The sequence below is a fragment of the Myotis davidii genome, unplaced genomic scaffold (genome assembly GCF_000327345.1).
Source record: "Myotis davidii unplaced genomic scaffold, ASM32734v1 scaffold197, whole genome shotgun sequence".
Lineage (NCBI taxonomy): Eukaryota > Metazoa > Chordata > Mammalia > Chiroptera > Vespertilionidae > Myotis > Myotis davidii.
In genome coordinates this window covers 4,710,445-4,736,229 of record NW_006291549.1, presented here as the reverse complement: position 1 = coordinate 4,736,229, position 25,785 = coordinate 4,710,445, and the positions used below count along the sequence as shown (strand labels likewise).

The window sequence follows — 25,785 nt, the reverse complement described above, 5'->3', positions numbered from 1 at the left end:
GATATGAGTGGATTAGAAAACTGTGGTACATATACACAATGGAATACTATGCTGCAGTTAAAAAAAAGGAACTCTTGCCTTTTGCAACAGCATGGATGGAACTGGAGAGCATTATGCTAAGTGAAATAAGCCAGTCAGAGAAAGATAAATACCACATGATCTCACTCTTTTGTGAAATATAGAAAACAACATAGACTGACGAACAGGAACGGATCCAAAGACAGAGAAATAGTGATCAGACTATCGATCCCCGGAGGGAAGGTAGGGGAGGGGGGGGGTAAGGGGGAAAGATCAACTAAAGGACTTACATGCAGGCATAGAGGCCTAACCAATGGACACGGACAACGGGGTGGGGGATGGAGGGTGATGTGGGGACAGGGACACATATGTAATATCTTAATCAATAAAAAAAAAACAAAAGAAAAACCCAAACCCCCCCCCAAAAAACCCCCCAAAAAACCACAAAAACTGACTTCAGGGATGCTGGTAATATTCTTTTTCTTAATCAGGATGCTTATTAAATAAGTGTGTTTCCTTTATAAAAATCTATTTATGACGAGTATTTTCTACATGAATATTATTTTTTCACTAAATATTTAACTAAAAGGTAAAAACAAAACAAAACAAAACCAAAGACCAACTGACCCTATCATAAAGTTAGGTTCAGGGGCTCAATGGAGCAAGCATACCTGTACTAAAACTATTTGAACAGGTACCCACGAGTCCATAGCTTTTCTTATCTGTCATGGGTCCCTTAGGGATCAACTTAAAATAGGGAAGTTCTATGTAATGCCTTGAGGTAACTTATCATAAGTATTTTGGAATACTAATAGAAATATACTGAGATATTATTTAAAATATAATAGTGTGAAGGAATGGAGGTAAGCCAGAGTTACACAATTATTGCGTGTGACTCTAATAAAGCCCTTGAACAGATAATTGAGCTAAACATTTACTTTCTTGACCCAAATTACTCGTTTCCTCATCAGTATCAATTCTTTGTTATCTTCATAACCTAAGACAGTATATGTTGGCAGTAACCAACGGTATTATGGACCCACGGTCATTACAAATGAGTCCAGACTCCCCCAAGCAAACAAATGGAGGATATCCTAGCAGCAAATCTCTAAGGATGGATCTAGAAGAACTATTTCAGGCCCCAGCCCTATTCTCAATGAAGTTCTGTGACTGATCAGAATCACCTTCACAGACATGTCCTCCACCCTCTTTGTGGGTAGGGAGAAGAATCAGACACAATACATTAGGAAATTCTCACTTGTTTGGCAAATAATAATTTATACCATACTTAAAGTAAAATATGGTCATACTATGACTCTAGCCTGGAGATAGGCTTGATAGATTATAAAAAATTAGGCCAACACACAATCTTCCCAGGTGAGCCGTTTCAGGGCAGTATATTACAGCCCATGTCTGGGTATCCACAACAGCTATTGGCAGGATACAGCCCCTACCCACCCACCCACAGAGCCAGCCCTAAAGACTTCTATTTGAGTAAAAAAAATCTATATAATTTTCACAGAAATATCTTTTATGTTTGTTGTCCCAACAGTCATAGTTTAACAAATCAATAGAGGAGTACTATAAAAAAAATCACAAAAAGACATAAATACCTGGGAAATATCCAACTCCCTTGGCAAAATACCAGGCAGCCATTAAAAATACTAGGATGAAGGCAGTGTAAGAAAAGGTTAAATGCTTTAAAAAATAATTTTAAAATATAAAAGGAAGTATTCAAAGTGTCTGTGTATTTTCTCAATTATTTATAATTTTAAACACGTTAAAACAACACATACACAGAGGGGGCAAAAACTTTTCTGGAAAAGTATCAAAGTTATCACTGGCCAATGGGATTCTGGATTCCTCTTTGCTTTTAATGAATTTTCTAAGTTTTGGTTAACGTCATATTTTACAATTATAATAAAACATTTCAAAAACCATTTAAATAAAAATTAAATGCACTGAAAATAAAATTAAATGCACTGAAAAATTAAATCCACTTTCTAATTCCAAAGGCCACACTGGTGGCAGCTTCGAGTTTCTTCTTCAACTGAACCAGGACGCGCCTCTTCAGGAACCAACACCCACTCAGAAGCTGCTTCGCAGCGCGGACAGCACTGGGAGGTTTTCACCTACAGTGGGCAGGGAGCACAGAAGTCATACCTTTTAAAAGGCCCCTGGATTCCACAGAGAGGCCTTCCTTAGGACTTTCCATGAGGTTGAACAGCCAATCGATGAACTGGAATGAAAATGAAGAAGAGCAGCATCAGTCAGAGATCAGTCAGCCCGTGGGCCTGCATCCATGCGGATCAGAGCAATAGTCCCCGGGGAGCACTGCCTGGGCTGGGGGAGGCCCTGGAGGAAGGGACCAGGCCCAAGACGTTAAAGACAGACACAGCTCCCATTTAGTCAGAAGACCCTCAAAGTCAAACCTCCTTTCCTTGCTGAACACCCCGAGACCTGCTATAGGTTTTAAGAGTGAGGGACACACGGGCTCCGAGGGACTCCTGTGTGCCATGAACATTCTCTCTCGTTATTCTGAGAGGTCCAGATTGGTCAAGAACCTTGCCCAATTCCACTCTCATTGAATAGCAGAGTCAAGATCTGAACTTAAGTATACCTAGCTACACAGCCTCACACTCTTGCTGTGGCCTGTGCGGCTCAGTCGGTTGAGCATCATCCTATACACCAAGAGGTCGCAGGTTCGATTTCCAGTCAGGGCACAAGCCCTGGTTATAGGCTCGATCCCCAGTAGAAGGGTCGGGGGTGCAGGAGGCAGCGGATCGATGTTTCTCTCTCATCGATGTCTGTCTCTCTATCTTTCCCCCTTTCTTCCTCTTTCTTTAAAAATTAATGAAAAAGCACCTCGCACTATTCCTTTGCACCCTGCTGCTTGCTACCCGGGTCTGTGTGCAGCCAAGCCTAGTTCCCTAGGCTGAGGCAGTAAACAGGGACACTCATCAGATGTAAGCCACTGCTTCTAAAATAAAATATGTTCCTGTAGATAAGAACAGTTTGTGCCCAAATGAATATAAAACAGCAAGTTGAAATGCAAAATAAAAAAAGCATAACATAATTTGCTAGGTAGGGCCAAGTGTGTTCACTGCACAGAGATCCTGCGAATGAGGCAGAAACTCAGTCTATGACTTTGGACTGATTTCCTACGGTGCAGCCAAGATCGTTTATGAATTGGATATGGGGTAATTCCATTGGTTCCTGAATGTTGCCAATCTTGACTCATCTGAACTTTGGACATAGAAGCTGGGTTGAAGAAAGAGTAACATAATAAAGAAAACATTCCTAATTCCCTGCTTTAATTAAAAGTTTTTTCCTTTGTTTATTTTTTCTCAAGTTTGCTTTAAAATCCCCTACTGGTAAAGTAAATAAATCAAGCTCTACAAACACACAATAGATGCAGGATGTTTACATTGTAGTTCAAAGCCAGCCTGGTGTCCTAGGCCAGAAATAACATGAGGTAATTCCACATTTAAACTGATTTCATTTATGATGACACAGAAAACACAAGTTGGGGCAATACTACTAATGCTTATCGGGTTTAAGAAAAGAGGCGTTTTCACTGAGATGCTCAGGGGAGTTGTGCATAGCTAAACTATGAGTCTGCAGCTCAAAGATATTTTAAAGATTAGTAGTCAGGTTTTAAGAATAAGCCACATAAAGTTAGTTTTAAGCTTTCAGCCTAAAAAAAAAAAAAATCCAATTTTGATGAAATGGGATTCAGAAAAGAATCCTCCAGAACAACTGTATTAAAATAAAGACAGGTCAAGGCCACGTAACGAGAACTCCGGGAAGCACAGTACTGTCATCTGCTTGGCAGGACAGCGAGGAAGCTGGCGAATCTTAATATCAAAAGCGTAAGGGACTTCCTGAGGGCAGGGGCGGTCACCTCACACCCCACATGTCCCCACAGCCTCCAGCACAGCCCGGACCACCAGGCGGCTGAGCTGGGCTGTGAGATGATGGCTGCTCCAGACTCATGTTTCCCCTGATTCCCTGACACCCGCCCCCAGGCACTGCTGATCACCCCTCCCTTGTTCATCACCACTCTACACTCCTTTCCCTCTTTATCATTCCATCTTGCAATCTTGAACTTGTCACCTTCTGAGCTCTCAGAGCTTACTCATCGTTTCGTCCCCAAGATCAAGAACACACATGTCTTTGATAAATGAACGCAGGCAGAAGCGTTACTTGCCCCCCCCCGCCCCGCCCCGCCCCGTCCCCTCAACCCCCCGTGAGCAAGTTGGTTCTGTTGTCACTATTAGCCCCCGTCTCTGAGGCTCTGCATCTGGCTGGGATGTGGGGCCAAGCATGAAGGCCTGTGGTGTGAGTCCAGTTTCGCTGACCTCCCACTTCACATCTACAGCAGGAACTGCCAAGGAGGAAATGGCCACCTGCCCCGACAGCAGGCGGCGGCCCTCACCTTCTGGGCCTGCTCCCTCCAAGGCTCCTTCTGCAGCAGCAGCAGCATGCTACTGGGAAGGAGGGCGAGGGCCGCCTGCAGAGTGACCCTGTGCACTGGGCTCCTGCCAAGGAAGCTGGATGCTGGCCCAGCCGGGCCCTGTTCTTGATGCCATGGCAACCAACTGGCACTGAGGCCGAGGAGGAGCGGGGCAGCGTGGTCGGCCCACGCAACCACCGCCGTTGCAAAGATCAGCAACAAGAAGTCCAGCGCCTATAATGGAAATAGACACAGGGCTAGTCACATGTTTTAACCACTCAGAGTCACACATGTTCACATACACAGCCCTCTAATGATGCAATGCTCTATTCCCCTCCCCTCCTCCCTCCTGTCCCACCCCTGCCCCAGAAGAGGACTGAACTGAAGAACAAACTCCGTTTCCAAACTTAATCAAGAGGCACTGTAGGACAAGCATGTCAGACTCATGGCCCGCGGGCCATGTGCCTCATTTATTTGGCCCATGTTAGCCTTTGAGTTTGACATGCTTGCTGTAGGGCTTTGGTAGGTTTTTGGGGTTCTCTTTTGGGAATACAGAGGGACCATCAGTTTGATTATTAGTGCGCTAACATTTCAGGAGAAACATAGTTAAATTCCTAATCATACTGAGCTTCAAATACTCATCTGGTTTGGTGTTTTCTAAGAGATTAAAAATTAATTAAGAGTGCTATGGAAAAGTATATTTAGATTTATTGTTATGTGGCTAAAACTGATTTTAAAAATATTGACAGTTTTGTTCTATTTTTGAACAATAACAAATGACTCTCCTCATGCATTCTACCAAGTGTGTCTAGAATCTGTCCCTTTAGATTTTAGACTAATCTAGACAATTGTAGAAATGGTGGTAACAGGGCTACGTCTCAGATGTTGGATTACTGTGATTTAAATTACACTTCTGCTTATCTGTATTTCCTAGGTTTTAAAAGATTTTCATAAGAAAACGGAGAAGGCTAAAAGAAACTCAGAAGATCAAAAGGCAAAGAGGACAGGTTATGCTTGTTAAAAAAAAGTTCAAAAAGAACTTAATCTCTTAAAATTCCTACTCTCACTAACTAAAAATTTAAAAACACACACAACTCCTCAGAAAAGTGGGGCAGAATTTCAAACAATATTCCAGGCTGGGCACATTTTTACTCACAAAGGAAACATGTGAATGAGACATGCCTATAGAAAAACAACAACTGTACACATCAAAATTGCACAGAGGGCATTCAAGAAAATGAGGCAAGGGGGAAAGTGGTGTCATCATTTCATTTACTAATCTTTCTTCTTTAATTCACCCAATACCAGTGATTCTTAACCTTTTTTGGGTCAGGAGTCAACTTGAAGCTGTGCCGAAAACTCTCTAATACATGCACACATGCCCATAGGTAGTGTTGTGCACACAGATTACTTGCACACACTCCAGCGATCTCTTCACACCAGGCGTGTGAAGTCTCTTGGGCCAGCATGGAGGCCGGAGCCCTAGGCCCCACCTCTTCTAGGGGTCAAGCCCAAGTACACAGACCGAGGGGTTTGCCCTCCAGCTAGTGCCCTTTGTGTGCTGCCTATCAAGGAACATACTCTTTTGACATCTTTTTCAAGGTGTAGCTAGGTGTCCACAAGAACCTGGTAAGCACATGCATTTCTTGTGACATCAGAGTTATCACCGCTGTTGTTTCCCAAGAATAAAAGGAAGGAGGAAAAGAAAGCCACAGGCAGCGAAATATTCCTCTTTTTGGGAGAGCAAACATAATTTTTATGTTTTGAGAAAGCTACAAATTACTCCTCTGAACTGTACCTCATCAAGAGCCACGTTCTGAACAGAGGTTGACTGGTAAGCTACATTTCTGATATAACCCATCAGGTCCAAGAGCCATTCCATTCTCTTCAACACACCTGAAAAGACAAAAACATTTTCTTACCTGACCAGGGTTTTCCCTTGGAAATGCAAAACAGAACAGTAATAACTATCATAGCTCAAGCAGAACACCTGGTGAGGATGTCATGAAATAGTTTCCGGTTCTCTTACCACACCCGAGACTTGCGATCCCTGTGAGAGTTGACAGTATTCACAGCAGGTGACCGTATTTCGGTCTTCGTTTTCAATGGCTAATGTATTCTTCAAGCCTACCCACCCACTAGTGGTAAAAGGCATTTATTGGAGTTCTTTCTCAACATTAAACACACTATGAGAAATCTGGCACCCAGCAGGCCAGTAATATTGAATGCCAAAATTGCACAGAAACCTATCCTAAAGACATAAAAAGTAAAAACCAGATGTGATAAGGTAATTAGAGAATAAACAACATACTGATTTTTTCCTTTTTTTTTTTTTAAAAAAATGAGGATTCCCATTATAGTAAAGACTACGTTGAAAGGTTTTCAAAAATCTAGTGAATAAGAAAAATATAGGGCTTAAGCTTGAAGGTTAGAACCAAGGGCAATCTCAAATGTATTTCAATTTGCTTAAATTATCCTCATGCTTAATTGGGAACACCTACTGGATTTTTCCCCCTGATAAATACAGTTTTAATTTTGAGTAAAGAAATCTAGTTTCTCATCATAAGTTCATTTTTCACTGGTGAAGCACACACACAGATATGAGACAACCATCTCAATTGCCAAAGAGGAAGAGGAATCAACATTTCCAATCCAATTTTGAAAAGAGTAAGGACGTTTGCCAGTTTTCTCTCAAAACTTTAAAGACACAAGCGATGGGGAAAACGGGGCACAGAAACATAAGGAAACATGTGGAAACACAGGGGCTTCCCGGCCATTTCCGACCCGCTTTAGCCAGGTAGCACTCAGAACCCGAATGCAGACTCGAGAAATTCTAAGCCTCTGACCGAAGGCGTGGGAGGGGAAATGCAGGAGTTCCCTTTTCAGATGGCTCCTAAAGTCTAAACGTGTAAACAGTTTAAAAGTTGTGCCATAGGACTCATTAGCAGAGCAGGCCTGGACCTCCTGGCTTGAGGATGTAGTGAGGTCATCCAGGTTTTATTCTTCTCACCGCTGAGAAGTTCTATAGAATAACTATTCAAGTTCATTGTTGCTGTTTTTTGTTTGTTAAATGACTCCCCAAAAGCCATTTTCATGAAAACATCAGGCATCATCAATGGATATCCTGTCTGACAGAATCTACCTGATAAACTTTATATCCTTGAGGGCCAAAAACGAGATAAAAATCCTCAAAAGAATTCGTTCCCATTGCTAAAGAGTGGATGTAGTGAGCTGTACCTGCTCACTTCCAGCCAACGTGCTCCTCATTCGGGGTGACAAAGCCTCACCTATGTCAAGCACTAAATCAGCTTTCAAGTTGGGGAAACAATGACAACTGAAGAGATGGCCTCTTCCTGTTCCGATGCTCGCCCCGCCGGCCTCACCTGTGTTGGCGTGGCTCACAATCCGCGCGTGGTACAAGCTGTGCAGGATCACCCAGGCCAGTGCGTCCTTCTCCCGGTGCTGAGCCACGGCGCCGAGCATGTCATTCACGCCCATCAAGGGGAGCCGTCCTTGCGAGACCAAGTACAGCCTGACAAAGGCAGCCTTTTCTAGGCTGCTCTGCAAAAAAGCCAATTGCTCAGTTACTATTAAATTAACTGTAGTTGTTATAGAACCTCAGTGCAAGGGCAACACAGAAAGGGTGAGTGTGAAGTTGATTATTACTCCAAATGCTAAAACTGTTCATTTCCTGCAGCGTGTGACCCACTCCCCTGCGCGCTCCACTAGAATGTATATGCAGATGGTGCTGTCATGTCACCTCCTGCTTCTCATAAAAACCATCAATGACGTCGGGGTCAATCAGTGATGATATTTAGTAAGAATACACAAATAATAATAATGATGGTACTTGTCAGGTGCTAGGTGCCATTCTAAGCACATGACACGTGTTATTTTGACAGTCCACGAAGTATGGTACACAGACCTCTGGGGGACCCCAAGACTCTTTTACAGTGTCTGTGAGGTCAAACTATATTCATAATAGCATCAAACTGTGGTAATGTCCATTGTATTTTTCATCCCCACTTGAAATTTTTGAAAAAATCTAGTTTCACTTAAAACATTCCTGTAAACCAGTGATTTCAACCTTTTTCTTCTCATGGCACATATAAACTAATTACTAAAATTCCGCAGCACATCAAAAAATATATTGTATTTTTTGCCGATCTGACCAAAAAATAGGTATAATTTTGATTCACTCATACCAATGGCTGTTGTTGTGTTGGCTGTTGTCATTTTTTATTGGACAATCTAAGGGAAAAGAGGTCAGTGCCCCGACTAAATAGTCAGGTATTGTATGTTTTAGAAATTCTTGTGGCACACGGGTTGAAAATCACTGCTGTAAACAATATAAATTATTCATTTCATTAAACCTTTGCCCTTGAGTACACATCTTTTTAATATTCTGTGGGACAAAGTGGGAAGTATCCATAAGGGGCTTCTGCTGAATACCGAAGCATAACGGTTGTCCCAAGGAAAAACACTTCAACATTGAGTTGTAAGCCGAAATGGCCACTGTTCCCGTGATAAACTTCATTTACGTAAGTTTTGAAGTTTTACATAAAGTCCATTCACGTAAGCATTTCTTTATACTGCCTCTCCCTGCATAACCACCTATGGCTATTCAAACTGCATATTTGACAGACAGCCTACTTAAAAGTGAAGGACGTGAGACCGTCACTTCATGGAAAACGCTTGACAGAATTCACTGCCAATAATAAAATCGGAACTTTCAAGCAAAAATTAGATTTTTGGAAAATGTGTATCTGCTTATATGAGTTCGGCAGTTTCCCAATACATGAAAGACTGGTGATATTAACCAATACGATGTTTTGATATTATATAATGAAATGTACCAGCATTTGGAACATTTTCAAATGGCCAATGTCTGATGTTACAAAATCGAGCACTGGTGAGAGACGCAGAGCACAAACCGACGAATGGTTTCTAACGTAACAGAGTGGGAAGTTCACCATGAGCAGGTTCCACACTGCAACTAACCTACAAGAAACCACTACTTTTGTGTTTTGGCGCACAATCAAAGAGAGATCCATAATTATCTGAAAAGCCTGTTAACACACTCGTCCCCTTCCTCCTACATATCTGTGTGAGGAGGAAGGGGAAGAATAACACTTCACCAAAATAATGTCTCAGGAGACGGGAAGGGCAGCCGCCACGAGGCCCCCGCAGACACGGAGGAGCCTTGCGAGAAGGTGAAGTAATGCCACTTTCCTCAGGAGTTCTTTTGATTTTCTGGAAAACACTTTTTTCTTATTTATGTTAAGCTGCAATGGGTTTGTTATTATTACTTTTAAGTAAGTAGCAGACGGAAAAAAATTCATGTGAGACCAGAACTATTTTTTTTTTTTTTAACACCTTCCATGCAGGAGACAGTGCTTGGGTGAGAATATTCCCATCCCTGTGTTTTTTGTGTTGACGACATTGCGCTGGACTTAATTTTGCCCACAGGTGACACTAAAGCAACTGGTGGTTCATGAGGTCGGAAAGATTGGCGTCTGCTGCACTGAAATGTTCTTGATAAAGTGGGATGAATTAGGTTAAAGCATTATTACATACATTTGTTAAGAACCAACCACTCAGAGTAGACGGGACACAAGACCCAGAGTGAAACAGACATAGTTTTCTGAAATTAATAGTAACACATAGGAAACAAAACTAGCCTCAATAATGAACAAGTACACGGATATGTTATTACCTCGGTAACCGGGGCAAGCCGATTGGCTTCATCATCCGTCATCTCCGAGAGGCATTTTGCTACCCCGATGTACAGCTCTAAGTCATTTCTCTGGTAAAGAACAAAGCCCAAACGTGTCAAAATACAATGTAAGGCAAGTATGTTCCTAACGTTCCAACAGATGATTAGATTTGCTTATCTCCACGAATAACCAAACCAAAACATGTGGTCATTTGTTTCTCATTCAAAAAACATCTTTCTTGTTATTTTCTGTGTTTGTTTGCCTGTTCTTTCTTTTATCTCCTCATCAGGACCCATCATTCCAAAAGGAATTTTAACATCTCTGTAAAACCACAATTCAGGGGTCCGCTGGGGGAGGGGAAAGGCTAGTACCAGGTCACTTCATATGAATAGCAGTGAGCGACGTGCCCAACCGAGCTTCCTCAGCCTCCACAGGCGTTGGTAAGAGGCCGAGGAGCGAACTTCCTGGCGAGCCAGCTTCCGAGCTTGCTGAAGACTTTGGTTCTAAACACTCAACCTCAGTTTAGATCTTGGAAGCAAACACATTCTCAGTGAAGAACGTGATGACTTCTTGCCAGCCTTCCCGCCACGTTCTTAAAACGTACACCTCCCTGCTGTGCCAAAAAGGCTTTAAAAAATCCCAAACACAAATGGCCAGGAATGTAAATATTTTTGTTCCTCACCCGAATCTTATTTGGCAGAAGGTCAAAAATGTTCCCAGTAGCCTCGCTGAGCAGGCTCCAGAGGTGGTGGGCAGGGCTGGGCAGCTTCATGGCCTGGCTCAGGCCCTGCAAGGCACTCGGGCGTAACTCTGGATTGGCAAGCGGGGAAGCGGCTTTGAAAACGGCCACCATTAGGTTTTCGACGAAGCCCAGGATCTGTTCCCCAGAGACGTGTTTGACCCACAGCGGTGCAGACACCAGGAGGTATTTCTTGATATTCAGCTGGAAGGAAAACAGCAAAGGTCAGATGTAAACAGGCAGGCCTGGGTTTACCCTGCTTACACCCCCGGGCCATCGCTGTGCTCGCTGCAGCTGCGAGAGAAAAGGTGCAGGTTGCTTCCTGCCCCTGAGTTTCCCACAGCCTCCTGGTCCGGCGGGCCATCAGGGCATGTAATTTGGCTGCTGCAGGGACTTCTGATCCAGCCTGACTCGTGTAGGCATGGTACCTGCCAACCCATCTGCGAACCACTCGCTTAAACCTGGGATCTTTTCAGTGAGGGGAAGGAAATGCTGCATCATAGTCACTGCTGTTCAGTCTTAAAAAGCCACATTTTCTGTCAAGAAGAGCTCTGGAAGAGGAAAGGCTCACCCGCTGGAAATCAACTAAACCCAGGACCTGGCAGTCCCGACTCTGTCTTCTGAGGAAGCGCAGGGACATAGTAATGAGAGGAACTGACACGAGGAGACCATTGCTGACCAAAGAATAGCAGCTGAGCATGTGAGAGCGACCCTGGCGTCTGAGAGCTAAGAAGGGGCACAGTTAGTGAAGTCTCATAGACTTATAGAGATCAGGCTTCAAAAAGTCTCAGAAACAGCCCAGCCGGTATGGCTCAGTGGTTGAGGGTCGACTTATGAACCTGGAGATCATGGTTCAATTCCCGCTCAGGACACATGCCTGGGTTGCAGGCTTGATCCTGTGTGGGGCATGCAGGAGGCAGCAGATCAATGATTCTCTCTCCCACACCTTTCCTCTCTAAAATCAGTAAAAATATATTTAAAAAAATCTCAGAAACAGAAGTATGACACTAACGGGGCAGTAAGTCTAAAAGAAGTGATATAAAAAAGGAAAGTCTGACAAAAATCAGTAAATTTCTAAAAAGAGTAATGTTGCATAAGTTATCTGAAGAGCTCACTTTAAAGAATATGCCATTTCAGACCATTTTTTAATGAGAAGGTATGTAATTAAGAAAACAAATTTACAAATTTAATTCATTAATTAACAAAGATAATATGAAAGGCCCATAATCAAGGAAAAATGCAAAAGAGTAGGAGATCTGAAAGAGAAATGGAAAGAAGACTAAAACCTAGAAAATTTCTGAGGTCAACAACACAGGTGAGGCTAGGAGAGTTACACCCGATTCAAAAGGAAGGAGCTACATAGCATAGTGTTTAAGACATGGGCTTTGGGGTCACCTGACTCTCTTCCACTTGTTGGATATGTGGACTTTGCTTAACCTTCGTTTGCCTCAGTTTATCAACCTGTAAAATGGAAATAATAAAGTCTACTGTGCAGAAGTAAAATGAGCCACACACAGAAGACTTCCTATTGTATGATTCCATTCTAAAGATTTTCTAAACTTTATATGACACTTAAATTTATAGGAAAGTTCTTTTAAAAAGGCAAAATGACAGAGACAAGGAACGGATCAGTGGTAGCCGGGGTCTGCGGCTGGGAGTGGACAGTGACTACAAGTAGGCACAATGGAACCTCTGGCGGTGATAGAAGTATTCTCGGAGATGGATGAAAATAAGTGGACTAAAACTCAAATTACACTTAAAATGGTCATATTTTATGGAATATAAACTTTAACTCAATAAAGTTAAAAAAAGGCAGCCTGTCAGGATTGAAGAAAGTACTCACTGAGTGCTTACATGTGGCAGGTGCATAGCAAGTGCTCACTAAGCAGCTGTGGGTGGGAGCTGCTTAGAGCAGACAGATAATGGTGAAAGCTGACAGACAGGAGGCACACATTGAGAACACTGACCTGCAATTCAAAATTATTGGGAGATTCGGGAAAACGTAAAGGAAAAAAGCGAAGAGGCCTGGCGGGTGTGGCTTGGTGGTTGAGCATTGACCTATGAACCAGGAGGTGACGATTTGATTCCTGGTCTGGGTACATGCCTGGGTTGCAGGCTTGATCCCCAATGGGGGGCCGTGCAGGAGGCAGCTAATCAATGTTTCTCTCTCATCATTTATGTTTCTCTCTCCCTTCCTCTCTGAAATCAATACAAATATATTAGAAAAAAGAAAAAAAGTGAAGAGTAGAGACTGAAGCCAAAAGTTTGAGGAAATAAGGAAGAAAGGTTTGAAGTATCCTCAAAGACTTAACGCCTCCTAGAATAGAAGAATAACAAAGGTGAGGTCATTGAACTTGGAATCCATTGGTAAACCTCGAAGGAAGCAGGGGATGCTCCCTCCATCCTTTGGGAATGAAGAAAGGAGTCTGACTGAAAACAAGCACTATTAGCCCTGACACCAGGTCATTACCAAACACCAGGCAAATCATTTCTTCCTCAGCTCTGCGCTCAAGCTGAACACCTCACAGAGATGTTCTATTCTTTGCACCTACATCCCTGGTGCCTCTACCTGGATGCCTAACCAAGTCCTACTGAGCCCTCAAGGCTCACCTTCATTGCTGCCTTTCCTGTGAGAGGGGGGAATCAGATCTCCTGTTTTGAGATTTGTCTTTCTCTTACTACCGACTGAATGACTATGTGCATCATATAAACAAGTAAACCTAGGTTCAACGACTTGCTGGCTGTATGAACGTGAGAAAGGAACTTGAATAACTGGTCAGCCTGTTCCCTTTCTGTAATACATGGTAGCTGATAGCATAAATGGTGACAGTTACGGCAGAGTCTGAATCACACAATTTTTCACTCTGTTGGCCACCCTGTTTTTATAAAATCCCACTCGTCCACTCTTTACTTTGAGAGCACACCCCAAACGCATGTTAATCTCCCTCCGGAGAACCGTATCCTCCTGTTGCCCGACACCCTTAGCTACTACATACGCTGAGACCGTGGAGCAGCGGGGGCGTCACCCACAGTCCCAACAGCGCAGCCGCGTTCTGGGAGGACTGCGCCTGGGTCACCATGATTTCCAGGCACAGCTGCTGGACCTCTTCACCTGGAAGAGAAGAAAGGACAAGAATATTCGTGCAGCTGCTGCTCTGCTTTTCAGCCTGCAGTATCTCAAAGCAACGCAGCTGCTGTGTGACTTCTACAGGGAACAACTACAGTCAACCAAGGCATTCCTCTTAGAGGTGAGGTAAAAGAATGGACCACTGGCCCCAGTTAATGACCTTGAGATGGGGGTTATTCAATTGGACTCATTAATTACATGAATCCTTAAACATGGGTAACTAGTCCAGCTGCATGAGAAGGCCTCAGCCCTCTGCTCCTTGCTTTGATGATGAAAGGGGAGGGGGAGGGGGAGGGGGGCACAAGTCAACAAAAGTGGGCAGCCTCCAGAACAGTGGTTCTCAACCTTGGCTGCACATTAGAGTCACCTGAGAATCTTTTTAAAATCCTGATTTCTGGGCCTCATCCTCCGGAAATTCTGTTTCTTTGTTATGGGGTGGGGCCACAACATTAGTCACAAAGAACAAAATTTCTGGAGGATGGGGCCCAGAAATCAGGATTTTAAAAAGATTCCCAGGTGATTCTAATGTGCAGCCAAGGCTGAGAACCACTGCTCTAGAAGCTAGAAAAGGAGAGAAAACAGATTAACAGATTCCCCCTTTCTTAGTCTGTTTGGGTTGTTAGAACAAAGTACCATAGACCAAGTGGCTTATAAATCAAAGAAATTCATTCCTCACAGTTCCAGAGGCTGGAATTCCATGGCCAGGGCGCCCGCCTGGTCAGATTTTGGTGAGGATCTAATTTCTCACTGTGTCCTTGGGTGGTGGAAGGGGCTAGGGAGCTCTGTGCTGCCTCTTTTATGAGAGCACTCATCCCATTCAGGAGGGCTCCACCCTCATGACCTACTCAACTTCCCTAAGGCCCCATATCTCCTAATACCATCGTACAGGAGGTTAAGATTGCAACATATGTGTTTGGGGGTGGGGTGGCATGAATGTTCAGACCACAGCACCCCGCTAACGCATCTAAGAAATAATGCTGCCCTGCGATACCTTGACCTTAGCCCCGAGGGAACCCTGTTGGCCTTGTGACCTGCAGAACTAACTATAAGATAAATAAGTAAACGTGGGCCAGTTCAAGCCACTACGTCTGTGGTAACTGGCTACAGCGCCCCCTTGTCTGCTTCCATGAAAGCTAGGGCAGAGGCAGTACAGCCTTCTGGTGCCTGCAACCTATGCCCAGCAACATGCACATGTCAGCCAAATACTGCCTTGATGAGTTCATCTTTCTGTATCTGCCTGTCTTCAACCTCCCCCTCCTTACCCTCAACTATTTAGAAAGTGACCAGTGAATGTAACCCAGGGGCCCCAACCATGAAGTCAACCCTCTAACCCCAAAGGTCTATCTAGTCAGTGCCGCCCATGACACAGAACCCATTTTTCGACCCTGGTCACACCCTAAAAGCAGAGTCTGAAGGAGTAAAAAACACTTGATATTTACCAAAGTTTAGCCTCATAAGTGGGGAGAGCAGTGCCCCCCAATTCACAGGAGGGTACTGGTGGCTTTCGCCAACTGCCGCGATGGGTTTCATCACCACCTTGAGAAGGGACGGGGGCACTGACTCAGGACCTGCAACAGAAGGAAATCGGTAACAGGACATTTCCGGGGCATCATGCATGGAGTCGGCCAGTGCTCCCTGGTTCTTCTGTTCCAAAGGGACTGGTATCACATCTTCCACTGTGGTCTGTCCTTCAGTCCTGTGCTTTTAATTTCAACCCCACTTACTCCAAAACCTGGCTCCCTCTGCTCCTCTCTCTCTCTTTCATTTGGCTCTGGTCTGTTCCCCTTGTCCAGATGGGAATATTCAATGTAACTGCTTAGCTGTCTTCCATGCTTCCTCATGTCTTTTCACCCAGCTTTCTAAAAAGGGTAATGTTCTCTACGATACCTACAGCCTCACTGCTCGCTCATTGCTCATTCACTTCCAGAAAAGGAGACAACTACTGCTGACTCAGGAAAATTACCTTCAGGGTCTGTGGCCCTAAATGGGTATGCCCTGTGCCTTGTGATTCACTGTTCCATTCCTCAGCCTGTGCATGGCTGACTACTCCGGAGGTGAGCATATAAGGCGACAGCTAATCCATAGGTTAACCAGCTATGACACAGTACCACAACTTTAATATTATATTCTTACTAGTGGCCCGGTGCACGAAATTTGTGCACATTAAAAGGGGACTAATTAGAGGAAATATTTTAATATTGCTATTTGCCTTTCTCTATAAAGAAGTGTCAGAGATGAAAGAAAATTAGTAAGATGTATATGAAAATCTCCCTCCTGTCAGAGTTTGGGGCGCATCAAGGGACCCAGAGTCAAGTCCCCACCCATCCGCGCACGCCTCAAAATCATGCGAGACCCATCCCTGTCAAGCCCCGCAGGGTGGAGCGGGCACAGCCTCAGGTCCCCCGTCAAGCCCCGTTGAGTGAAGGGTGTAGCCTCAGGTCCCCTGTCAAGTGCTGTTGGGTGGGGAGTGTGGCCTCAGGTCCCCGGCCCCAGTGAGAGGCTGTGGGGGTGTGATGATCATTTGCATATTAGCTCTTTATTATATAGGATTCAGGTGGGGTAGTAAATTGAAACAGAAAAAAATGAGACATAGCACAGTTATAAGTGGAGCCATAAGGTATAGTAGGAATTGTAGTAGCCATTAAGGGTCATGAAGTTACAAGGAGGCCAGAAATGATGTACAGAAAAGTGGAAGACCAAGAGGGAGAAGCAAAAGTAACAGGGGCATCATGAGCAGGAGAAGGGAAACCAGAATCAGCAGAAAGAGAAGCAGAATTAGCAAAAAGCATCACTAGGAAAAGGAAAAGCAGGGTCAGAATCAGTAGAACGAGCTGCAGAATCAGCAGCCAATGAAGGGGAAAGCAGAAGTGGGAGCAGGGCCAGCAAAAGGAAACCAGCTGCAGAAAGGAGAAACTCAGAAAAAGGAGAAGCAGAGGCAGAAAAGGCAACAGAATCAGCAGGCACTGAGGGGAAAGCAGAAGCAGGGACAGAGTCATCAAAGGGCAACCAGCTGCAGAAAGGAGAAGCACAGAGGAAGGAGAAGCAGCAAAGGCAGCAGAATCAGCAGGCACTGAGGGGAAAGCAGAAGCAGGGACAGAGTCATTAAGAGGAAACCAGCTGCAGAAAGGAGAAGCACAGAGAAAGGAGAAGCAGGGGCAGAAAAGGCAACAGAATCAGCAGGCACTGAGGGGAAAGCAGAAGCAGGGACAGAGTCATTGAGAGGAAACCAGCTGCAGAAAGGAGAAGCACAGAGAAAGGAGAAGGATAAACAGGGGCAGAAAAGGCAACAGAATCAGCAGGCACTGAGGGGAAAGCAGAAGCAGGGACAGAGTCATTGAGAGGAAACCAGCTGCAGAAAGGAGAAGCACAGAGAAAGGAGAAGGATAAACAGGGGCAGAAAAGGCAATAGAATCAGCAGGCACTGAGGGGAAAGCAGAAGCAGGGACAGAGTCATTGAGAGGAAACCAGCTGCAGAAAGGAGAAGCACAGAGAAAGGAGAAGGATAAACAGGGGCAGAAAAGGCAATAGAATCAGCAGGCACTGAGGGGAAAGCAGAAGCAGGGACAGAGTCATCAAAGGGAAACCAGCTGCAGAAAGGAGAAGCACAGAGGAAGGAGAAGCAGAAAAGGCAGCAGAATCAGCAGGCACTGAGGGGAAAGCAGAAGAAGAGACAGTGTCATTAAGAGGAAACCAGCTGCAGAAAGGAGAAGCACCGAGAAAGGAGAGGCAGAAAAGGCAACAGAATCAGCAGACACCGAGGGGAAAGCAGAAGTAGGGACAGAGTCAGCAAAAGGAAACCAGGTGCAGAAAGGAGAAGCACAAAAAAAGGAGAAGCAGAAAATGCAACAGAATCAGCAGAATCTGAAAAGAGGGAAAACATATGTGAGGCTAGAGCCAGCAAAAGGAAAAATAGCCACAGAAAAGAGAAGCACATGAAAAAGAATAGAGGCAAAACAGGCAGAAAGGTAGCTGAATCAGCAGATGCTGAAAATGAGGAAGGAGAAATGGAGACAGAGTCAGAAAGAGGAAAATCAGCTATAGAAAGGAGGAGCACAGCAAAAGAAGCTGATGCAGAATCAGCAGTAAAAGCAGCAAACTCATAGGCTGAAGAACTGGGAAAGCAGATGCAGAGGCAAAGTCAATAAAAGGAAAAAATGTTGAAGAAAGGAGAAGTATAGGGAAAAGAAGAAACATAAAAATGGGAAAATAACTTGAATAGACATTTTCCCAAAGATGATACAAAAATGGCCAACCAGGATATGAAAAGATGCTCAACATCACTAACCATGAGAGAAAAAAAATAAAAACAATGAGATATTACACCCATTAGGATGGATACTATAAAAAAAGAAAGAAAAAAGTGTTGGGGAGGATATAGAAAACTTGAAACTTTTGTACTGCTAGTGAGATTGCGAAATGATGGAACCACTATGGAAAACAATATGGTAGCGCCTCAAAAAATTAAAAATAGACCTACCATATGATTCAGCAATCCCACTCTGGGTGTATGAACAAAAGAACTGAAAGCAGAGTCTTGAAGAGATAGTTGTACACCATGTTCATAGCAGTACTATTCATAATAGCCAGGAGGTAGAAGCAACACAAATGTCCAACCTATATAAATAGGTAATATGCAAACTGACCATCACACCCTCGCACAAAGATGGCTGCCCCCATGTGGTCACAATATGGCTACCACAAGATGGCCAGTAGGGGAGGGCAGTTGTGGGTGACCAGGTCAGCAGAGGAGGGTAGTTGTGGGCAATCAGGACAGCAGGGGAGGGCAGTTAGGGACGACTAGGCCAGTAGGGGAGGGCAGTTGGGGGCAACCAGGCCTGCAGGGGATGGCAGTTGGGGGCGACTGGGCTGGTAGGGGAGGGCAGTTGGGGGCGATTAGGCTGGCAGGGGAGCAGTTAGGTGTTGATCAGGCTGGCAGGGGAGTGGTTAGGGGGTGATTAGGCTGGCAGGCAGAACCAGTTAGAGGCAATCAGGCAGGCAGGCAGGTGAGCAGTTGGGAGCCAGCAGTCCTGGATTGTGAGAGGGATCCCAGATTGGAGAGGGTGCAGGTTGGGCTGAGGGACACCTCCTCCCCAGTGCACAAATTTCATGCACCGGGCCTCTAGTTGACAGATAAATGGATAAACAAAAAGTAATATACATGTGTATATATACAGACAATGGAATGCTATTCAACCTAAAAAAAAAAAAAAAAAAGAAGAAATCCTGTCATATGCTACAGCATGGATAAACCTAGACGACACTTCACTAAGTGAAATACGCCAGTCATAACAAGACAAATGCTGTATGATTCCTCTTACGTCAGGTAACTAAAGTAATCAAATAGAAACAGAAAGAATGGTTATTACCAGGGGTTAGGATGAGGGGAAAAGGATAAGTATTGTTTAATGGTCTAGAGCAGTGGTTCTCAACCTTCTGGCCCTTTAAATACAGTTCCTCATGTTGTGACCCAACCATAAAATTATTTTCGTTGCTACTTCATAACTGTAATGTGCTACTGTTATGAATCATAATGTAAATATCTGATATGCAAGATGGTCTTAGGCGACCCCTGTGAAAGGGTCATTCGAATGCCAAAGAGGTCGCGACCCACAGATTGAGAACTGCTGGTCTAGAGCTTCAGTCGAATTTTTTTTTTTTTAAATTACAGTTTATATTCTATGTTATTTTGTACTAGAGGCCTGATGCACGAAATTCATGCAAGAGTAGGCCTTCCCTCCCCCAGCTGCCGGCACTGGCTTCCCTCCGGCACCCGGGATCCGGGCTTCCCTCCGGCCACCAGCAGGCACCCGGGACCCCGGCTTCCCCTGAAGCCCTGGCTTTGTCTGGAAGGTCGTCAGGAAGGACGTCTGGTCTAATTAGCATATTACACTTTTATTATTATAGATTAGTTTCAGGTGTAAAGCTAGTGGTTACACAATCATATACTTTACTACGTGCTCGTCCTGATTTCCAGGTCCCAAATGGTACTGTACAAAGTTATTTTCCTATGCAGTACTTTACATCCCCATGACTATCTTGTAGCTACCAATCTGTACTTCTCAATCCCTTCACCTTTTCACCGAGACCCCAACTCCCCTCCTATTTGGCCACCATCAGTCTGTTCTCTGTATCTGAGTCTGTCTCTGTTTTGCTTGTTTGTTTATATTGTTCTTTAGAGTTTCAGTTTTGCAAGATGAAAGCCTTCTGGAGATTGTTTTCACAACTAAACACCATTGAACTGTACACTTAAAATGGTTAAGATGATAAATTTCATATTATAAGGTTTTTTATAATTGAAAACTTTTTTTTTTTTTTTTTTAAAGAGAGAAGGTGGATTTCCATTTCTGCATATGAGGAGCTCGGAAGTCCCCACTCTGTTCTAACAACACATAAAAAGCTGAACAGATTGAAAAATCATCTTATTGGAGCCCTAAAAAAGGGAAGGACACAGGGCACACTGCTGCCCGCAATTTGGAGTCTGACAGGCTAGTCAGGCCTTGGTTTTATTGTGCTCTGCTTTACTGCACTTCACAGATAATTGTGTTTTCAGCAATACTGAGGCAGGACCCTCCACCAGGAAAAAGATTACGACTCTCTGAAGGCTCAGATAATGGTTAGAATATTTTAGCCAAAAGTATTTTAAGTTAAGGTATGTAGGTTTTTTTTAAGACATAATGCTATTGCACACTTAATGGTATGCTGCCCTAGATGAAATGGACCAATTCTTTGAAAGACACAATTTGTTGAAACTCACACAAGAAGAAATAGATAATGTGAATAGACCTATAGCTATTTACAAATTGAACCAATAATTAATAACCTTCTAAAATAGAAAGCACCATGCCCAGATGAGTCCAGTGGTTGAATTCTACCAAACATTTAAGGAAGCAAATATACCAATCCTCTACAATCACTTTTAGGATATAGAAGCAGAGGAAATACTTAACTCATTCTATGAGGACAGCATTACCCTACTAGCAAAACCAGATAGAAACATAACAAGAAAACTACAAACAATGCCTCTCATGAACACAGACAAAAAAATCCTCAACAAAATATTAGCACATTAAATCAATATATAGCAGATAAGGCAACAGAATCAGAAATTATACACCAGACAATGGACACAGACAATAATGTGGTGAAGGCCTAGGAAGGGAGTGAGAATGGGGTGGAGGGGGTCAGTGGGGGAAAAAGGGAACATCTATAATACTTTCAACAATAAAGATAAATTAAAAAATGAAACTCAACACACCTGCGACTTTTCTTGAGATGTCATACTAGGAGAGCAGGAAATATTATCAGGAGCTAACCATTGCTATTACAAGGAGAAGTATTTCTGACAAAAAGTCAATACATCCATGAACACATTCACTCATTCAACCAGTAACTGAGTATCTGTTAGGCCCCAGGCGCTGTTCCATACATGAAGACAGAGTTGAACAAGACAGAATAAGTCACTCTGCTCACGGAGCTGATATGCCAGTGAGAGGACACACAGCCATGGGAAAATCAGGTGTAGCAAAAACAAAACAGCAGCGACAGGAATTCACATAGCTCTATACTGGTCACACACATGTGACAATTGTCCCTAGACAACACTGGCTGCAAATTAGAGTCTTTGATTTCACAAACAAAAAATCAGCTGTTTTTTTGGAGTCCTTTTGGCTCATGATTCATAAAAATGGCCTGATGAACTGGCAGACGGGGGGTGGGGAGTGGGGGGAGAGAGGGGAGTAAATATCTGTGCATAGAATTACTTTTTTTCTCTCCTTTTAAGGACTAGCACAGAATTCTATATTAGGTATCATTAATTTGTAAGCAGATTTCTATTAATTTTCTTTTTTAGGTCAAGTGTTTTCAAAATCACATAAAATTTTACTTCAGGTCCTTCTACAGACTTCCTTATACAATTTTTGCAGTTTTCAGAGGACCTAGTTTCCAACAGTGGTCGGGCAGTGGTCGGCAAAGTCAGTCAACAGAGTCAAATATCAACAGTACAATGACTGAAATTTCTTTTGAGAGCCAAATTTTTTAAACTTACACTATATGGGTAGATACATTGTTATTAACTTAATTAGGGTACTCCAAAGGCTTAGGAAGAGCCACACTCAAGGGGCCAAAGAGCCGCATGTGGCTCGCGAGCCACAGTTTGCCGACCACGGACTAGGGAATCGGGAAGACACTGAACCTGCCCTCCTATACCAGGACCCCGTGCGAAATATGACCATTTTCTAGATGTTTTATTGCTGAGACAATGAGCTCTCTCTTGACAGGACAAGAGAACTTTGGCCAATAACTGACTGCATTTTACCGCGCACTTCCCACGGTGTTCTAGGTTCTTTAGCACTGATCTGTTATGTATAACCAAGTGTCGGAAACCAAGAGAACTTGTAGAATGGAGCACAGGGTTGAAAACCAAAAAAGTACTATAACACAATAAATCCTCCACCGCTAAAGGGCAGAGAATCAGTACCTAATAGTATATCTAAATTCACACAAAACATCCCACCATCCTTGCAGGGAACTAAGTCTGGCCCTACCCGGAATGAAAGGAATTATAGTAACTGCTAGGAATGAAGAAAATACCCAACAGCCCCACGCATGTGGGGGGATGTAAGGACAGAGAGCGGGTCCCCAGGCCTGGGGAGAATGAAGTCACGTGGCTTCCTGCCCAGAGATCTTTAGCATTGCACACGAGAATCCAAATCTCAGCCCTGGGAATGGCTGGCTCCCTTATTACAGTGTTTGCCTTTCAAGCAAGTGCCTCAGATAAAAGGAAATACTGAAGTGCTTTATAGACGACGGACTTGGGACTGAGGCGACCTAACAGTGCTTGTTAAAAGGATCCAGATGTTTTAAAATCCAGATACAAAGTTGCTTTAACTCTCTCATCCAGTGGAAGGCTTCAAAGAACCCTGATACACATGGCATATCGGAACATAATGCATTACAACAGGACCCATTATCACGCATACCCTGGCTACACGGATTTCAGATCTCGGTGCCACAGTGCACGTGTGTAAGCCCTTGGGTCAGAGTCTGGCAACTCGCAGGCTAACAGCCGGTGATACACACATTCCCATCTCCAGCACGTGGCTGAGTAGCGTGGAGATGTCTTTACTTTCTCCATCTTCAGAGTTGCTTAGCAGCGCTAGCTTAGAATGATCTATTCTGGTGATGGCGAACCTATGATACGCGTGTCAGAGGTGACACGCGAACCCATTTTTTTGGTTGATTTTTGTTAAATGGCATTTAAATATATAAAATAAATGTCAAAAATATGTCTTTGTTTTACTATGGTTGCAAATATCAAAAAATTTCTATAAGTGACACGGCGCCAGAGTTAAGTTAGGGTTTTCAAAATGCTGACACGCCGAGCTCAAAAGGTTCGCCATCACTGATTTATTTCCATGTACGTGCTTAAAGCTGTAGATCAACAAAAATTGGAAAACGATTACTTGCCAAGTACTCCTCTCTAAGCACTTAGGATGAAACACAGATGCTCTTCCTGCCCTTGATGAAATTACAATTTGAGGCGAAAGACAGACTTTAAACTAAAACCCCATAAAGAATTAAGCAAACCATTACACACATACAAAGTAGTATGAAAAGCACACAGAAAGACACCACGCGAGAAAGCTAAAGTGATCTGGGACCACCAGGGACTCCTCTCTCTCCCCTCACCGAGGAAAGGATGTTTAAATCAAGAGGAAAACGGTGAGCAGAAATTTTCCGAAGCCCTCAGAAAACAAGGTCGGGCAGTTACAGCAGGTGCGTTTGTGGGCTAGGTGCTCAGTGCCCTGCCAGAAACGCCTCCATCGTTATGACAGTCATTGGAAACAGCATGATTCTCACATGTCAGTCAGATACCAAGCGCTGGTAGGCTGTTCTGTCTTAAGGCCAAGCCCCTCAGCCACAGGGGGAGTCATCAGAAACAAACACCCCTGGGCCCTCAGCACCAGGAGGAGTGCGAAGCAGGTGGCTGCCCAGCGGAGACCTGGGCCTGAGAGCAAGGCAGCTATGCACAGTGGAAACTGGGGGGTGATTTCATTTAGGGGGGCTCAGAAAGTGAGCCAATTTACTGAGAATAATGGGCACCAGGTTTCTTATTGTCAGAGAGGAAGCTAACAAATATGAAAAGAGGGAAAGGCAGAGGGAACCTGCGGTGTTGAACTGTGATGGGAGACATTACTGTAAATCTGTGGTTTTCAATATACATATAGCTAGATTTAGAAATAAATACTGACCCGAGAGAGAGGAGGGGCGAAGGGGGGAGGGGGAGGGAGGGACAGAGAAGGAATTTCCTGACTCTGTCCACTGAAAGGGCCTACATGTCAGTCAGATACCAAGCGCTGGTAGGCTGTTCTGTCTTAAGGCCAAGCCCCTCAGCCACAGGGGGAGTCATCAGAAACAAACACCCCTGGGCCCTCAGCACCAGGAGGAGTGCGAAGCAGGTGGCTGCCCAGCGGAGACCTGGGCCTGAGAGCACGGCAGCTATGCCCAGTGGAAACTGGGGGGTGATTTCATTTAGGGGGGCTCAGAAAGTGAGCCAATTTACTGAGAATAATGGGCACCAGGTTTCTTATTGTCAGAGAGGAAGCTAACAAATATGAAAAGAGGGAAAGGCAGAGGGAACCTGCGGTGTTGAACTGTGATGGGAGACATTACTGTAAATCTGTGGTTTTCAATATACATATAGCTAGATTTAGAAATAAATACTGACCCGAGAGAGAGGGAGGGGCGAAGGGGGGAGGGGGAGGGAGGGACAGAGAAGGAATTTCCTGACTCTGTCCACTGAAAGGGCCTGACAGCATTGCTGGGATGATGTGTAGCCACATCTTTGCTTCTAAATATCAGCCTGCACTAGGAAGAAGCTGCACTATCTGGCTATTGCAGGGCTGAGGATACTACAACATGAGCCTTAAACATCTTGTCCACAAAGAAAGAAAGTATCTCAAAGAATGACGGGGTCATGCCAAAAGGACACGAGAGCCAACTTAGAGAGGCCCTTACTGATCTAAATCTGGAACAATGTGAGGATCCAAACAACTGATAAATAATTAAATAAAATAGGAATTTAGAGACCACCAACTTACTCCATACACAAAAATAAACTCAAAATGAATAAAGGACTTAAACGTAAGACGGAGAACCATAAAAATATTAGAGGAAGCCACAGGCAGCAAAATCTCAGACATATGCTGAAGAAGTATCTTCATCGATACAGCTCGTAGGGCAATGGAAACTAAGGAGAAAATAAACAAATGGGACTACATCAAAATAAAAAGCTTCTGCACAGCAAAAGAAACCAACAAAACAACAAGAAATCCCACTGCATGGGAGACCATATTTGCCAATGTTATCACTGATAAGGGTTTAATCTCCAACATTCACAGGGAACTCATACAACTTAACAAAAGTAAGACAAACAACCCACTAAAAAAAATGGGCAAAGTACCTCAATACATATTTTTCGAAAGAGGACATAAGGAAGGCCAAGAGACATATGAAAAGATGCTCAAAGTCACTAATCATTAGAGAAATGCAAATGAAAACCACAATAAAATATTACTTCAAAACTGTCAGAATGCCTATTATGAATAAATCAACAAATGACAAGTATTGATAAGAATGTAGATAAAGTAAATCTTTATGCGCCGTTGGTGGGATTGCAAATTGGTGCAGCCATTGTGGAGAACAGTATGGAGACTCCTCAAAAATTTAA

At 43.8% G+C, this 25,785-nt stretch overlaps 1 protein-coding gene across 2 annotated transcripts in view; it reads right to left on the bottom strand.

The window, feature by feature from the left end:
* FOCAD (focadhesin) overlaps window positions 1-25,785 on the bottom strand; it is a 280,601-nt gene that overhangs the window by 1,933 nt on the left and 252,883 nt on the right. Inside the window, exons 36-43 of one of the 2 annotated variants that reach the window (XM_006764937.2) lie at window positions 15,497-15,625; window positions 13,927-14,042; window positions 10,874-11,134; window positions 10,191-10,280; window positions 7,858-8,035; window positions 6,273-6,370; window positions 4,457-4,708; window positions 2,182-2,257 (exon numbers count right to left, since the gene is read on the bottom strand). In XM_006764937.2, coding sequence (XP_006765000.1) covers window positions 2,182-2,257; window positions 4,457-4,708; window positions 6,273-6,370; window positions 7,858-8,035; window positions 10,191-10,280; window positions 10,874-11,134; window positions 13,927-14,042; window positions 15,497-15,625 — 1,200 coding nt within the window. Of the gene's footprint in view, window positions 1-2,181; window positions 2,258-4,456; window positions 4,709-6,272; window positions 6,371-7,857; window positions 8,036-10,190; window positions 10,281-10,873; window positions 11,135-11,911; window positions 12,898-13,926; window positions 14,043-15,496; window positions 15,626-25,785 lie in introns of those variants that run through there. The other variant, XM_015564735.1, reaches the window with a different exon arrangement.